The sequence below is a fragment of the Mus pahari genome, chromosome 5 (assembly GCF_900095145.1).
Source record: "Mus pahari chromosome 5, PAHARI_EIJ_v1.1, whole genome shotgun sequence".
Classification (NCBI taxonomy): domain Eukaryota; kingdom Metazoa; phylum Chordata; class Mammalia; order Rodentia; family Muridae; genus Mus; species Mus pahari.
This window is the reverse complement of record NC_034594.1, coordinates 144749589-144766400: the sequence shown is the minus strand read 5'-3', so window position 1 is coordinate 144766400 and position 16812 is coordinate 144749589. Positions and strand designations below refer to the sequence as shown.

General features: G+C 50.1%; 2 protein-coding genes across 3 annotated transcripts in view; one reads left to right on the top strand and one right to left on the bottom strand.

Annotated features, from left to right (window-relative positions):
- Nucleotides 1–709: 709 nt before the first annotated feature.
- Nucleotides 710–10576, top strand: Pea15 (proliferation and apoptosis adaptor protein 15). The gene is made up of 4 exons (XM_021197850.1): nt 710–917; nt 6868–7041; nt 8259–8414; nt 8574–10576. Exons 2-4 carry the CDS (start codon nt 6870–6872, stop codon nt 8636–8638), a joined length of 393 nt encoding a protein of 130 aa, XP_021053509.1. The 5' UTR covers nt 710–917; nt 6868–6869; the 3' UTR covers nt 8639–10576.
- Nucleotides 10577–10874: 298 nt separating this feature from the next.
- The window catches only part of Dcaf8 (DDB1 and CUL4 associated factor 8), a 45916-nt gene continuing 39978 nt past the window's right edge, over nt 10875–16812 (bottom strand). For both annotated transcript variants that reach the window (XM_021197938.2, XM_021197939.2), the window contains exons 12-14: nt 14100–14219; nt 13399–13515; nt 10875–12745 (exon numbers count right to left, since the gene is read on the bottom strand). In XM_021197938.2, the coding sequence (XP_021053597.1) occupies nt 12629–12745; nt 13399–13515; nt 14100–14219 (354 nt within the window). In that variant the 3' untranslated portion in view covers nt 10875–12628. The remainder of the gene's footprint in view (nt 12746–13398; nt 13516–14099; nt 14220–16812) is intronic.

Genomic DNA, 16812 nt, shown 5'->3' with positions numbered 1-16812 from the left:
GGGGGGGGGGAGGAAAGTCCCTGAGGTGTAGGGGAAGTGAGAATTGTCACACTGGGCCTAGGCAGAAGGGCAGAGCTAGGGGACAGCTAAGTGTGGCTTTGTTGTCTATATTTGCATGCTGAGCTCATGGCTTTTTTCCCCAGAAAATAAAATTACATCATAGTGTGTGGGGGTGTGGGGGTGTGTATGTGTGGGGGGTATATTTGGGAAAGGCAGGGGGAGCTCAGGGGTCCAGCTGCTATTATACACAAGAGCTCATGGCCCCAGGCCAAGTAAAAGAGATTCCTCTGTTGCTGCCTGCCCCTGTCCCATTTTTTATTCCTAGCGTGGATAAACTTGATCGTTTCCTACTGATTCTCTGATCTATGATCGTTTCCTACTGATTCTCTTATCTATAAGGCTAGGAAGAAGGATTTCTAAACACCAAAGCCAAATAGCTAAGAGAACCCAGGGGCCATAGGCTTTCCAAATCCCCCCCCCATCCAAACTGATCTGCCTTGCAGGGGTCCTGGCCATCATGATCATCCAAAGGTCAGAGGGCAGGAAAGTGACCCATTAGGAAAAAACGAGGATCTTCTCACAGTTTAAGGGGAAGAGGAAGAGTCCATACTCCATCCCAGTCCTGTCCCCATCCTAGGAGCCTTCCAGAACCCCAGTCCCCAGTCCCTGTCCCCTCCTGCTTCCCCTCCCCCTTTCCTTCCCGCTCCCCGCCCCCCGCCCCTCCCCGGCTCTGACATCACCGGCCAGTCGGGTGGGGTGAGGCGGTGCTGGGCTCAGGCTCTGCTCCACGGGCGGAAGAGGCGGCGGCGGCAGGATCGGCGGCAGCGGTGGCAGGAGCTAAGGAGCAGGCTCCAGACGCTGCTTAGGAACCGGGGACCCGGGAGTGCCCGCACCCTGAGCTCTCAGCTCCGGAGGCGGTGAGAGGGGCAGAAGGGAGATGTGTCGTGGGGAGGAGGTAGATTGGGGATCTGGGTTTGGAGGGTCACGATCCCGGACGCAGGGGACAAATAGGGGAGCTTGAGGATTCAGACAGGTCCACGGTGTCAGGCTCCGTGGGGTCCATCTCTGTCCATGCATCCGGAGACTGGAGTGTGTCACAGGCAGTGTGGTTTCATCCGCCCATTCCGTGCTGAACAGCACTTTGGGAGTCCGATGGGGCCTGGGGATTAGGATGTAGCCTGCTTCCCGCCCAGCCGGCCGAGCCAGGCCAGCTCCCGCCCCTCCCTCCTCGCTTTTAGCTTCGGACTCGCCTCTGCAGGCGTCCAGCCTCACTCAGCTCAGCCCTGCTTCAGTTCCTCCGGCAGCAGGCAACTGGTCCGGGTACTCTCACACCCAGTTTACTGCGTCTGAGAAGAGTGGGATTGGTGGAAGCTTGCCCGGAGGAAAAGGGCTGGGGATACATAGCCAATATAAAGACCCTAATTAATTTTTAAAATAATCCGTGTCAAAACCGACAGGGACACAAACACACCTTTAAGAAAAAAGACAGCCAACCACACAGTGACACACACCCATGTGACTTACACACATCCTCTCATACAAACCAAATCACAACATCCCTGCGCTAAGCATCCACCCACCCACCCACCACAACCCGTTTGTTACCTCCCATGTGGAGTCTCCTTGACCAGCGTCAGTCTTAATATGAATGTTCAGTAGTGGGTGCAAAGGGCCACTGTCCACAAACACACCCAGATTTTACAGTTTTAGTGGGCAATACCTCAAGGACTGGTGAGCCTCTGCTCTTACCTGGGTGAGGGGCTTCTTGTGACCTTTGTTGCTGACTGCCAGTTTAGAGCATAGGGTACCTGGGAGTGGCTAGAGTCTGGACATCAATATGGCCAAAGGATGGAGGAAGGAGTAGAAGCCAGGGAGAGGATGAAATGAATGAGTCAGCCAAGGATGGAACCCAAGTCAGGGGAGAGAGAGAATGAGAGGAATGCGTGAGAAGACAGAGAGATCTGACCAGAGAGCCACAGAGAAAAGGAAAGAGGTGGCCAGAGGCAAGGGAAGAGTTCTGGAGAGGAGGCTGAAGAGAATCTCAAGTTAGGGAGCCTTGTTTCTCTAGGTCGTGTGTTTGAACCCCCAGGCTGTAGGAGTGGTTAGTGTTAATTGTTCTTCCCTTTGCGGTTAAACACTCTGGTGGGGAGACCGCCAGCAAGCTCTAGGCTGCCAGCTTCCCTGGCTACCTACTGCTTGTGTGACACCTGTGCTCGGCAGGTGTACATATGCTGTCATACATAGGGCACAAAGCCACACTGTACCCCCCCACACACACACGTGTGCACACACTTCATGTACACTGTCAAGATGGCCATCTCCGCTGGCTGGTCAGTAGCCACCCAGTATGCATTCAGTCCCTCCTAACCCGCCGCTCTCTTTTTCCATAGGGAAGGCTCATCCCTTCCTTAGGGTAGCTATGGGTACTTAGGTGGGGACACAGAGTCTTATCAAATTCAAATGTATCCATGGCTACCGCCAAATGGAGTGAGTAGGAAGAGCTGGGAGGCCTCAGTGCCCAGTAAGAGAATAAAAGCGGGGTGGGTGAGAATTAGCTCAAAGGTACAGTGCTTGCCTGTCAAGCCCAAGGTCCTGGGTTTTGGTCCTCCCAGGTGGGAAAGGGGTGGGAGACAAAATTACAAAAAAGACCCCCCCCCCCAAAAAAAAAAGAGTAACTGAAAGAGGCAGAAAAATGAACTAAAGACGACTAGGGAGAGAGGAACTAAACCAGGCAGGGGAAAGCTGGGGAAGACATGAACAGCTAGCTAGTCACACAGGGCTCGTCCCCGCTCACAACCAGCTCTGCTCTGCCCTGCTAATCCCAGGCCAGCTATCTCTGGCTGCCTCCATCTTGGGCATGGCCCTTCCCCTTCCCAGAGGCAACCTGTTTTTCCATTTTTTTTCAATGTACATTTTGGAGCCCTACTCCTAGGCTGACCTTGGAACCGTAAAACCTTCTTTGTTACAGGGAGAAAAAAGAGTGTCTGCTGAGATACCCAAAGCTAGATTAGAAGGCTGGGGGGAGAAGTCGGTTAAGATACTGATACTGATACAATTGCTGGAGCTCTGGATTTGCTTTGGATTTGAGGTCCCCATAGCACTGGAATTCCAATAGCTCCAGCCTGCTCCCGCCCTTCCCACCTGTTTCCTTGATTACTTCCCCCAGTTCCCGAGACTTGAGACAAGGCTGACTGAAGTGAGTGCCTAGGAATAGGCCTCCTGCTCCTTAGAGGGACCCTCTAGTCTCTGCATCTGTAATAGGATCGCTCCTCCCCTCAGCCTTTGGCAGCTGTAGAAGGTGTGGAGGAAGGGGTGACATCTAATCCTCCGGCTTCCCTTTTACATTTCCTATCAGGAACCAAATGCTCTGGTAAAGGGGATAATCTACCAGAGGTTGACACTACCATTAGTGTCAAAATACTCAGGAATTATTCTTCTGCTGCCACCTCCACCACAGGTGGTTCTCCTCGCTGCTCTGAGCACACACAGGGCTAGCTAGCCTTTGCCGGCTTCCTGACCCTCACCTAAAGCCCCCTCCCTCTCCAGCATTCTCGGTGGTCAAGGCTATGCCTAGAGCCGGCTTAGGAGAGGCAGAGAGGGAGAGAGGGAGGGAGGGAGGGAGGGAAGGAGGGAGGGAAGGAGGGAGGGAGGGAGGGAGGTTCGAGGAAGCAGTGAACACAACACAGAGTGAGATGGGAGGGAAGGGGACTAACTTCCTGGCAGCCTCAGCTCCAGCTCTCAGTTCCTGCCCTGGTATCCTGTCCCAAGAATGGCCTCAGCCCAGCGCTCCAGAGATGGGAACTTTTCAGAGACAGGACAAGAGACTTCTCCTTAGGCCCTTACAAATCCTAAATCTTTGGGGAGGAGGAGAAAGGCAAGCTCTGCCAAGACTCACTATAACCAGATTGACTGGCCAGGGATCATAGCAGCTGATTAGTGAGACCTGAAAGTCATGCAGAAGAGATTCTGCATCCTAAAAAAGTGCTCCCTAACTTCTCTGCCCTTGCCTCTTCCACAGCATGCCCTGGCAAAAGGTAGCTCCGACTCCTTCACTGCTCCCTCAAGAGACCCCCCCCCCATCCCCATCCTTTCTGGCCCTTAGCACTTCTCACACTTCCCATGGCAGGGTCATTGTTCTGATGACTGGGGGGGTGGGGCACCCTGAACTGAGGTTGCTATGGTAACAGCTGAGTAGAGCCTTCAGCCTTGTGGAATCTGTGCTTGCCCCCCCTACACACACACACACACACACACACACACACACACACACACACACACACACTGAATTTCTCATGTGCAGCCTTTCCCAAGGCCAACTCTCTTTTGTCATACTGGAGGCTCCCCTAACCCCTCTGGATGTGAGGCTATGTAAGTGGTCTTGCATACTCTGTAACTGGCTCAAATACAAACATACCACTCACATAAGCTTGCAGCTAGTGCTGCACTCCATTACCAGAACATCCAAACACACCTACGGTATCTTCCACATACCTCTCCTCACTCAGTAACACTCAAGCGTGTGCATCCCCACGTGTACACACCATCTCCTCCTAGCCACTTTGTAGGTCCCTGCCCACATTCCTCTCTAGGGCCTTCTTGTATGTTTTACTCTTGTAAAGCTCCTACCTACTGCCCCCAACCTTTGTGGGTGTGTGTGTTACACACATTAATCCCTTCCCGCCTACCACCCCAGTAGATCTGTGTTTTAGATCCAGAGCCCTAAAGCTTAACTCCTCCCCAGAGATTCACACACGGCGCTACACACTTTCCTCCCACAGCAGCTCTGGTATTTACAAACTCTGCTTCCCTGTGACATCAAGGCAGTGTGACCCCCTTTCCAATGAGGGTTTGGCTCTAGTGCCTCATTTGAGGCAGGGTCATCCTGTCTCCATCCTATGCTACTTCTCCAGCCCCTCCCCCACGTCCCCTTCTCTGCCCTAGGATTATCAGTGGAGGCGGGGCTGGGCTCCCGAGCCTGCTGCTGTGACCTAGATTTCCAGGCAGAGATGGTTCCTGGTGCTGACAGTCAGAGAGCATTGTCCCTGGCCCTGCCTGGCAGGACCACCGCTGGGCCCTTCTGTCTGGTGGCACCTGGGTGTGCAAGTAGAAATGTTTCCTGCCGATTCTTCTGGGGGTCGTGCTGGCCCCGCTGTCTGGCTTATTGTTTGTGTGTGTCACGGTGCCTGCCAACAAGGATGGTTTGTTTATTCTGGTCAAAGTAGGGGGCTGGGAATGGGTCCACTTACTGTGCAATGCCCATGGCTCTGCCTCAGTTCCTCTCTAACAGAGGCTAGAATCAAGGCAAACAGGTTTGAGAAGCTGGCTCCTTTGACCTGCCAGCTTCAGCTCAGGGTTGGGTGGTGCATGGGCAACGGTGGTCAGGTCTAAGGCCAGTCAGCTTCTTGCCCACCTCTCTGTCTAGCCACAATGTTTATGATGGTTACTGTTTTGGTGCTTTAATTTTCTGACTATAAAATATTTATATACTCATTGCAGGAAACTGGTCCTTATATGAAACAAGGTTTTTCCTTGTAGCCCAGGCTGACCTTAAACTTGCAGCAATCTTCCTGTCTCAGACTCCTGAGAACTGGAATTACAGGCTATGCTACTATGCTCAGATCCCTGATTTTAGCTTACCACTGGAGTTTTACATTTTATCAAATCCACGTTCTAGAGGCTTTAAAACACACACACACACACACACACACACACACACACACTGGTGTTTTGCCTGCACATATATGTCTGTGTGAAGGTGTCGAATCCTCTGGAACTGACAGGTGTGAACTGCCACGTGGGTGCTGGGAATTGAGCCTGGGACCTCTGGAAGAGTAGCCAGTGCTAACCTCTGAGCCATCTCTCCAGCCCCAGGTCTGACCTTTTTATTTTTGCCATAGTTCCTACCTTGGTGAAGGGTGTTGCCGGGTGTTTCCTCTCTCAACTAAGGATCATGAAAGCCATGGTACAAAGGCCTAGGTCAGATCCAGCCATGCCTGTGGAGGCCAGACTCAAGGTAGCATCAAAGGCAACCCTCCTTGCTGCCATATTCTGAAAGCTACATCTCAGCTCCCCTCCCCCATCACCCAGCCTGCCTGGGAACTGGGCAGGGGGCCAGAGCCAGCCGCTTGGTATTCTTGGGCGCGGGGGCTGCAGGCACAGCACAAAGGCTAGGAGTGAAGGCTGAGCTGGGCCCAGTAAACTATCAAGGGAGAAAATAGGCTCCACAAGGTGGGGGTGGCCCACTGCTCCCCTGAGACCTAGTAATCTAATGCATGAATAAGCATGGAGGGGTCAGGGATCCTTCAGGCCAAGTAACCAGGCACACATCCAAAAGCATCAGTAGAGTGCAGGAAGGTGTAAGGAGGGACCCCTTTGCTTGGGGGAAGAATGGTGGGACACATGGGCTTGAACCAACCCTCCCAGATCCTTTTTAGCATCCCACTGCTAGGCAAGCCTGAGACAGGGGGAGGAGTTGTAGGTAGGTGGGGCAATTGGGGAGGGGGTACTTGGGAGACTGTAAGAAAGTCTGGAGAATGTTGCCATGGTAACCGCCTCCTCAGTCAGGGGAGCTGTTGCCAGGGTTACCGTTAAGGGAGGGAAAAAGAAGAAAAAGATTGTGTATTGGGGGGGGGGGGTTATGACTTATCACTCTAGGCCTCACGCTAGCTCCTAGCTTTCCTAAGTTTCTTCTGTTATGCAGGGCTTTCCAAGTCTCCCTCCAGACCTGCTCACTCTCCCCGACAGGACAAAGTGTGGGCGCACGCTGCTGGGGGTGGGAGTCAGTCTCAGGTAAGTACTTGAAGTAAGTGACTCGGACCCATAGAGTAAGCTCTGCTTGCTCTCTCCCTTTATCGCTTTCCCCTCCAGTCATGGCAGAGTACGGGACTCTCCTTCAGGACCTGACCAACAACATCACCCTTGAAGATCTGGAACAGCTCAAGTCAGCCTGCAAGGAGGACATCCCCAGTGAGAAGAGTGACGAGATCACCACAGGCAGCGCCTGGTTTAGCTTCCTGGAGAGCCACAACAAGCTGGACAAAGGTTGTGGAGGGGGCGCTGCTCACTCGGCAAACACAAAGGCACACCAGCCGCTTACACAAGGGGAAGAAACCCCATGACAAGGCGGGGTAAAGTGATCAGCTCCAAGAGTGCAGGGCCCTGGGACAGGAGTTGTCAGACAGGTTCTCTTATGGCCTGAGCAGTACAATGTGTTTCTCAGTACTCCTGTGCTATCATCACAGGTGTAACAGCCTATGAAAACAAAATCTAAAAGTGGTAGAACTTAAGACCACTGTTCTAATGTTCTCTTACTTACATTTAGAGACTGCTGTCTTTTAGGGGTGGGAGGGAGACATTGGAATAGAGCAGTGCCATGCAGCTGGGGCTCGCAGGGTCAACTGGTGTGTTAAGGTGACTAAGTGCTGGCAGGATAGCAGGTAAAAGGACTTGCCATGTATGCCTAACAAGAGGGCCCAGGGCTCACCGTGAAAAGGGAGAGCCAACCTCCTCCCACCAAGTTGCTGATGATAATAATAGACTGCCTCCAAAAGCAAATGGGATGTCTAAGGTAGAACCCAGAGAACATGTTAAGCAAAAGAACACAGGCCACATTAGCTGGGCTAAAAAAATATTGGGTCTAAGGTGGTTCAGGTATGTGAAACTGAAGTCACCCCAGAGTCCTTCCTATGAACGATTCTGGCTAGACTGACAGCAGGGAGGAAAGCCGAAGGACGACCTATTACAGTTAAGACTATTGCAACAATCAGAGGACAGGAGGCAGATGATCTGGTGGCAATCTTAAGCCATCCTGATGGTATCAGCGCTCTGTCACTTAAGTAGCTTTCCTTACTAGGCTCAGAATCTTTGATTGACCATAAGTCTCACCTTCCTGTTCTGTGGTGTCTGGGATTTCTCCCCAGTACTCACCTGGAAGGAAAGGACAGGGTGGGTGTGGGTGGTTTTGAAGGCAGCCTTTCTAATGTCCCTTCCCCCAGGACGGACTTGGTATCTAGCCCAAAGTCTGTATTTTCCATTTATACCCTAGAAGATCTAGGCTAAACACCTGTTCCTCTAAGGAGTATTCCTCTGAACTGCGTTTGCCTCCAACTTTCTTTTCCTGACTTGGTAGCCCCTTCTTTCATGGCTGTCCCCTCCCATAACCAATGTCAGCAACTCAGTTGTAGTTCAAGAATACCGGTTTTGACAGGGCAGAAGTTGACCTCTATAGCCTAGCTCTGACACAAGCTGCTTTCCTCTAGACAACCTCTCCTACATCGAGCACATCTTTGAGATATCCCGCCGTCCTGACCTCCTCACAATGGTGGTTGACTACAGAACCCGTGTGCTGAAGATCTCCGAGGAGGAGGAGCTGGACACCAAGCTAACCCGTATCCCCAGTGCCAAGAAGTACAAAGGTAAGAGGCCATACCGTTGGCGTAGCTCTCTGTCTGCCTTCCCTGTCTGACTATATTTTTAAGAGTGGAAAGCCACTCTTAATTTGGGGAGAGGTTGATGCTCAATGGGCCTGCCTGGTAACCTCTATCCCTGGGCACAACCCCTTTGGTTTTTTTCAGACATTATCCGGCAGCCCTCTGAAGAAGAAATCATCAAATTGGCTCCCCCACCAAAGAAGGCCTGAGCAAGGGGGAGGAAGAGGAGGAAGGTTGGATCTTCATCAGACCACTCCCTCCCCCATCCTCAGTGGGAGGGGCTAGGGCAACCCCTTGCTCCATACCTATTTACTAACTTGGTCCTAACCCTTACTATGCGCGTGTGTGTGCGTGTGCGCACGCTCTGGCTGTCTGTCTGTCTAGCTCATCTAGTTCCTCCTCCTCATGAGGGGATTGGAGTCAAGGGAGGGGGAGCTTAATTCCCCCCACTTTAGGGGGAGGTGGACGCTTTTTCTATGTAAACAGAAATTGGCACATTCCTCCTCCTCCTCCTCCTCCCCTTTCCTCCACTCTTCCCTCACATCTTTATGGAAGCAGAAAGGACCTGCATTTTCCTACACTGAGGAGCTATGGTGAAGATGAGGTATGGGAGAGATGGTTATATCTTAAAAACAAAACAAAACAAAACAAAACAAAAACCAGTGGGGAAGGAAGGAAGGTAAAGAGGCTACTCAACCTCCGCCTGGTAAGGGGCAAGGGAAAGTCAGAATTCAGTGTTTGTATCTCTCTGCTGGACTGGTCAGAATCCAGCTTCCCACTGTTCCTTAGGCTGTGGTCCTGAGTGCCAACGGGCCCTCCTTAGGCCCCTGTTATGGGCCTGGGATGTGGATGAGCCAGAAATCTTAATGAGGAGACCACTCGATCCTTTCCTGGTCTCAAAGATCAAACCCCAATGGAGAAGCCAGCATTTACTGTCCCCCCACCTTCTGCTCTGGAGAGATGATGCTGGAACCATGCACTACTGAGCCTGAGCTAGGGACCCAGGCAGAGACAGGCCCACTTTCCGCTCCTCAGTTTCTAAATCCAGACTGTTGGATATGCTGACCTGGAGCCTAGGGAGACTGGGGAATGAGATCCTTAGGTTTTAACCCCAACCTGCCCACAACCTACAGAGTATTGTAGGCAACCTTTCCACTCTCCAGTTTAGAATTCTCCAAGCAAGAATTAATTACAATGTTTCCTTTGCACTGACCACCACCCTGATTCAATCCAGGAAGGGACTGATAACCTTTCTCATTTGGGTTTGTGGATGCCACACAGCCAAGGCACTAGAGTGCAGTGAGTGAACCCAGCCTCCTCCCTGTCCCAAGATGCCCTTCCCCATCTTGACCGTGCTAACTGTGTGTACATATATATTCTACATATATGTATATTAAACCCGCACTGCCATGTCTGCCCTTTTTTGTGGTTTTTAGCATTAACTTATTGTCTAGGCCAGAGCGGGAGTGGGAGGGGTGGGAGGAGGATGCCACAGAAAGGAAGTGGCAGAGCCAAATTGTTACAGAGTCCAAACAGAAAAGAACACATTTCAACCAATCACAACAAATGCTACATTTACAGTGTGAGCTAAAAGACAATTTAGAGAAAGATGAAGGTAGGAGCTTTTAGGATAAGGGAGCAACACTTCACAGGGAGGGGAGGACCACTGTCAGAGAGGGCGCTTGAAGCCAGACTGGCTAGGGCACCTTCAGTTCCTAGTTGAGCCCAGTTTGCCCATCTCTGGCACTGCTGCAGACACCTGCCTTAACACTCACACCTCGAAGACTCCAGTTTTGCCTTAAAGGTCGTCCTTCCTAAGTCTCCCCAGTCCTGCCTGGCATCTCCTTTAAGAAATCCTTGTACAACTGGGAGAAAGGGACTATGGGTAACATCCTTCCATCTGGGGTGTTGCACGGGAGGAGAGAGATGGCGCTCTCCTTACGGGGGAGAGAGAGGAGACAGGGTGCTTCTCAGAAGCTTCTCTGTAAGGCAAAACCCCAACCTTAAACAGACTAACCTGCCCTAATACATGCACCCACCCCGCTACCCTCGTGCTGCTGTGAGGCTGCCCCTAGCCTGTGCTCCTCTGTCTGCAGCGTGCACAGCCTTGTTCTAACCCTGGAATAAAGGTGACTGACTCTACTGTACCTGACTGATTCTAGAATCTCTGTGGGTCACTTAAGTTTGGGAAGCTCTGAATGACTGGGAGAGGATGTGCAGCCATGTTTTCCCTACTACCACTCACTGCAGTATAGAACAAGGGACCGGAAAACACCCCCAAAGAAAGTGCCCCATTTCTTAAGTACCACTGACATTAACAGACCTATTTCCCTTTCAACATTCTTCTATGGCTCAAGCACTAGACACAGGGACATCCCAGACTTCACTTTGTAAGTATGAGCAAAACCAAGCATCACAAATAAATGGACCACATAACCACACAAAGCAGCAGTAAGGGGAAAAGCTTTACTGAGAAAAAATACAACAAATTCCAGAGTGCATGGTTTTAAGCCCACCTCATCATCCCTCTAGCAGTGAGGACATAAGACTACCACTCAGTTACCACACCCCCTGCTCACGAAGGAAGCCCAGGAGCTGGCATCTGGACTGCGCTGCTGGACGGGGTCAGGAGGAAAGAGTGTGTAGGACACTACCCTCCGCTCTCTCTCCCCCAGTTCCTCCTGGCCCAGTGGGGTCAAATCCAGCCATCCCACGGTGCAGGTCTCCTGACTGGACCTTGTGAACACCGGGGGCATAGGAAGAGCAGCACAAGCAAGTAGGGCAAGAATTCCACAGGGACTTTCAAACGCAGTGGCCAGTGCTGAAGTCAGGGCTCTAAGCCCCAGGCACCAGAATAAATCCTCCAATTACTGGCTTGTCCCTCGATTCCCAGGAAGCTCTCCCTTCATCCTTCCATTAGGAAGGGAGCTGGTGTGGAGTCGGATGCTTAAAGAATCAAGCAGCTAAAGGGAGGGGGCGAGTGTGCTTTCTGTTATCCACAGAACCAGGAGACAGTCTGTAGCAGTGCCGCCCCTTCCTGAAGTCACACTTCAGTCATGTTTTAGAGACAGGCCAGCCTCTAATGAGAGGAGCAATCTTGGGAGCCCCCACAGACTTATGGAAATTAGGAGACCTGAGGCAAAGTTGAGAGGAATTTGTTTTTCTAAAGCTCAGCACTGAGGCAGAGAAGGGCACAGCTGACTACACTTCCACCCTTGAGCCTTGGGAAAGCTACAGGTAAGCCCTAGGCTCCGAGAGCAGTCATGAATCAGCTGGCCCATGCTACCTCTTCAGCATCTCTCGCTCGCTCGCTCACTCTTCCTTCCAGCCCCTTTATTGCATTGGATTCATAGAGAATATATAGGTATTTAAACTTCTGACAATAATTTTAACTTGATACATCCAAGTTTAACTTGCTTTTTAATATATTTATAGATATAAAAGTAGGCCTCTAACAGTGATAGGGACAGGGAAATTGCTGCCACTGTGAACAGTTCAAAACAAAACCAAGAGGTAACTTCTTCCTGTTCTTGTGCCTCTTGTCCCTCCCACGTCTCCTCAGCCCCAATTTAGAGGGTGCTGGATGAAGAGGGAGTGAAGGAGACGGGCAGCAGTGCAGAGCACTGTGGTAAGATTACAGAGTAGAATAAGTGTTGTGGAAGGGAGAGAAGAGTGCTGGGGTGGCTGGGGGCTCTTTAGGATTTCCCAGAAAAACAGGATCCTGGGATGGGACGTGGTTGCTTGGGCAAAAAACAATGCAACTATCAGACTTCTTAAAAAACAAAGCAAAAGAAAAAAAAAGGTGAAACCCTAAACCAAAGAGAGTGGCATTCCCAGCCTTCTCCCTGGCCTATTGGTACTGTACCCCCCACCCCACCCCAAAAGAAACAAGGGAGGTTAAAGAAAAAGAAGCCCCACTTCCTATCCAAGCCAGTTGACAAAGGCTTCAGGGAGAGGCCCATTTCTCTGAGTCCTTTGCACCTTCCATGGAAGCTCATTCAGGCTCCGTCTCATCTCTCACTTCTAGGGGCTCTCTGCTGGTTCCGTCTCCTGTGCTCTGTCCTCCTCAGGTATCTTTCTTTTATTTAAACAAAAAGTCCAAAGTGCATTTCTGTTGAATGTAAGGGCCTGGGACTGAAAGAGTTGCCCAGGCAGGATCGGGTTGGCAGCCCCAGCCCATCCCTCCTAGGTCTGGGGCCTCAGGATGGCATGCACTGCACCCGGTCAGGGCCCTCCTCCTCGTCGGATGTGTCTGAGGAGCTGGGAGACTCATCAGAGTCCGCATCTGTGGCCCCAACCCCAGGTTCTCGCCAGCGCTGTAGGATGGGAAATCCTTGTTAGTAACGTCCTTGGGTCAAGGACAAGACTGTTAGATCTAGATTGGGTCAGGAATCAGCAGAACTTATTTTTTCTTCTAAATTAAATAGCCTAGGGTGGCCTGTTGATTGTCACTCCCCTCAGCCTCCCAGGTAGCGAGGATTACGGTGCTAACTACTGTACCTGGCGCAGAGTTTTCTTAAAAGGCCAGACAGTAAATATTTTAGGCCATGTGGTCTCTGCTGGAGCTATTCAGCTCTGTCTTTGCACCTCAAAAGCAGTCACAGATAAATAATACCAAGAAGGAATGTGGCTGTACTCTCACTAACAATGTGTGGGTTTGTGACTTGCTCTAGACCTCTTTTAGCAAGGCAGTTAACACAGGTCACCTGAGCAAGTATTTCTTCTCTACTCTCCCCAACCCTCCAGCCACTGCAACTATAAAGCTACCCCTCTGCATATATGGTGACAGAGGACAAAAATCACACACCTTTCTACTAGTTGCTCTAATGGGGGGAAAAGGCCAATGGATGGGACACCCAACCAAGACCACTCCATCCCTCTTTAAAGCAGCAAGAAGTGTGCTGTGAAACTTTTTAGCCTTCTTTAAAGGAGCATAGTCCTTGGGAGCCCACTTCCAACTGAAGCTTACCCGATGATGGCGTCTCTGTCTCAGGTGATGCATGAGGAACCACAGCATGTGACTATCAAACAGGTCAGTGTGGTGCAAGCTGTCTTCATCCCGCTCTCGCTTGTTCTTCTTGATCACCTGGAACCCAAAAGTGTTGGGAGAAGGGACATGAATACAAACTCTGAGTTTCATCAACAAGACTGGTGTCGCTGTTTGGATGACTGTAATTCAGCACTTGAAGGTAGAGTTACAATTACAAATTCAGGGCCAGCCTGAGCTAAGCATTGAAAGTTTGTCTCTGAAAACCAAGGATACACAAGGTGCGTGCACGCGCACACACACACACACACACAAATAATTAGACTATGTCTTCTGTCCCAATAAATCACTCTTTGAGTTATCACTAAGCTACTATAGAGCTAGATTAGATTAGATTAGCTACTATAGAGCTAGATTAGATTAGCAAAGGATGCCCAAGGTTGGCCACTGAGAAGGTTGGATGCTTTAATGTAAAATAGCTTCTCCTGAAGATGCTTTCTACCTTCTAAGTAGAAGCACTTCAGAGCTCAGGACTGTCCCCAGAGATGCAGGGAGAAAAGCAGAAGACAGTGTTAGAGCAATGCCTTTAAAGAGCTGAGCAACAGTTATTCCTTCCTATTACAAGAAGGAACACAAACAGTTACATGCACAAGTAGAAACGAATGTCTTCAGCTAGCACTTACATCCTTTAACCCTGTCAGCTCAGTGGAAGCTTCAGCTGTCGGTGCCCAGATCTTCACATCATGGTCTAGGCCACTGGTTGCCAAAACAGGTAGATGAGGATGGGGCTCAAGACAGTTTACCTGGTTTATGAGAGAAGAAAGCACAGGCTCAGGAGCATGAGGTAGTATAGGAGCATGAGGTAGTATAGGAGAATGAGGTAGTATAGTTTACTGGGTTGAAGCAGGTCCCCCCACCTGAGCCTGACCCAAATAGCCCTGGCAGTAGAGGAGATACAAACTGGAAACAAAGCCTGTCTAAAGCATTTCCAACACTTAGAGGCAGGGAGGCTGCATTCCTAGACACAGCCCAAGAGCAGGTGGTGACTGGCCATACTTCCTGCTGGCTTCATAAGGTAATGAGGTACAGACCCCATTCACTACAGAATCTAAAGTTCCAACTTGCCCAAGGCTGGAGAAAACAAACAAACAAACAAACAAACAACCCTCTTCAACTGACATTTTTTTTTCAAACTTAGAAAAGCAGCAGCCGCCACTGCGCGTCCCGAGAACATTCGAAGAACAATGATTTGCGTGAAGCACTGTTCACTAACTGAAGGGTGTCAAGGCTGGGAGGAAGATGACCTGGGGCGGGGGATAGGAAGGGGGTTCGTGTCTGTTTAAGAACTCTGTATCAGAAGGCAGGCAACCCCTTGCTACCTACTCTAAGGGCACAGTAAAGCCCAGCTACAGGAAAGCACAAGGTGACGATGAGATTTTCCACTGAATCACTTTCAGCCACCCTCACTCACTGAACAGTAGAAAAAAAAAAAAAAGAGTGGATGGCAGACATTTGGTCTCAGACAGTTTTCTTTTGTCTGAAAGCACCATGCCCTCTGCTGTCTGACTTGAAGGCATGAACTTCCTAACAGCAGGGCAAGGCAGGGTAGAGCGGGGTGGGGCAAAGCAGTTCCCATCCCCACCGGAAAAGCCAGTCCCAGATCTAGCTGCTAAAGCATTTCTGGGCTCTTAGTCAGATGAGGAACAGATAGGAAAAGCACCCGCCTTGCAGCTGCTCTATAGTCAAGGAAAATCAACCCTGGCAAAAGCCTGCACTAGTTTCCTCTGGACCAACCTTAGCTGCTGTGCCTGCACACTCAGACTATAGCTAAGGAAAAGGTAAGGCAGGCATGGAGAATAAAGATGACTTCATTTTCTTTAACCATGAGTTCACAAATAAAACAGGCTAGAGAAGGCCAAATCTAAGTCGGAGTTTAAGAGTTAGACAGAAAGCCCTGTTTTCTATTCCATTCCTATTTCCCACAAGGGCTTACTGCAGTTCCTTTTAGACTATGTACTTGGGAGCCTGAGGAAGCACTAGAGAACAAACTCCAGTACAGGAATGGTATCAACAGATAACCTGATGACTTACAGACAAACCTGACCTCATACATCCATTCATTTGCTCATGAAATCCTGCTAAAGACCTGTCCTCCTGAGCTACCTCTGCTTTATCAACAAGTGGGTAAAGGAACAATTCCTTGGGGCCTAAGCCTAAGGACAAAGCCAACGGACGGCAAGAGGATGAAAGAATAAACTTCATACAATACCTGAACTGGAGCCTGCAGGAGCAGACAGAGAACCTCTGGGCCAGGGGGCCAAGGGGCCTGGTCACTTCACCAGACCTGTCTCAACGCCAGCACTTATTCTGTCAATAATGCTTGCACAGAGAAAAGAACTCTGGCCTTAGAAGACTGGGCGAGGGGTGTAGGGGATGGGATAGAGCATCGAAGTGCTCTTGGGAGAGTAAGGAGTTGTTCTTTGGCATCATCTCCCACTCTTCATCCTTCCTGTGAAGATGAATGGGAACAAAGAAAGGATCCCAAAACAAGGATTAGGAGACCTGGGTAAGGTGCACAATAATGTCTAAGATCCCTCTGATGCTAACATTCTACTTTATGATATAGAATGCTTCATCATTTACACCTAGACTAGAGGCTGGTAACCTCCATTGCTGGAAGGTTGTAACAAAGCCAAATGATCTCGAAAGAGGACTAGGTAAGAACCATAGGGGTCATTCTGCTCACACAAAAGCAAGAACAAGTAAAGAAACCCTCTTCGGGGATCATCACTACATCTCTTAAAGTCATAAACACTCTGGCCTAGGATCTAACTGTCCCAAGTAGATGCTCTTCCCCACTGAGCACTAGATCAACCTCTAAACTGGTACCAGCGGAGCTGAAGTACACTGGCCAGCAGAATGCTTTGCTTCTGGAGCACAGAGCAAGACAACAGTTCAGTACCACCAGTCCTTCTGGACTTACTATGTGTGAACTGCAGAATTTTCATTAAGACTTCAATGTTTCCAACTTGTTACCTACAGGTGACAGAGGAGGGACCTCTGAAGGAATGGACACGGAAGTAGAGAGCCTCTTACATTTAGGCTACAGAAGTTAATCTCTATGTCCCAGGTCCAAACAATTTAGAGGAAACCAGAATAAAATATCAAATATCCTCAGAAGTAGACCAAGGAAACAAGAAGAAATGGGATCCTGACTGCCAAGGAAGCACATTCAACTTTAATCCACTTTCTGGTAAGCATCACCAAGTTACAGCTGGACCTGAAGTTCCAACTTAGAAGACTGAAAAGGATGAGAGGTCAAGCAACTCCAGTCATTCCTCAGAGGATTCAGGTAAGCAAGCCATCTTGGATACTCAGTAAAGGAATCTTCCAGAC

Bases quoted from the DNA above. Each gene is read 5' to 3' on its own strand.
- Pea15 (XM_021197850.1), top strand. From the start codon at position 6,870: ATGGCAGAGTACGGGACTCTCCTTCAGGACCTGACCAACAACATCACC. The intron at 7,042-8,258 runs GTTGTGGAGGGG...GCTTTCCTCTAG, and splicing joins CCACAACAAGCTGGACAAAG to ACAACCTCTCCTACATCGAG. The intron at 8,415-8,573 runs GTAAGAGGCCAT...GGTTTTTTTCAG, and splicing joins CAGTGCCAAGAAGTACAAAG to ACATTATCCGGCAGCCCTCT.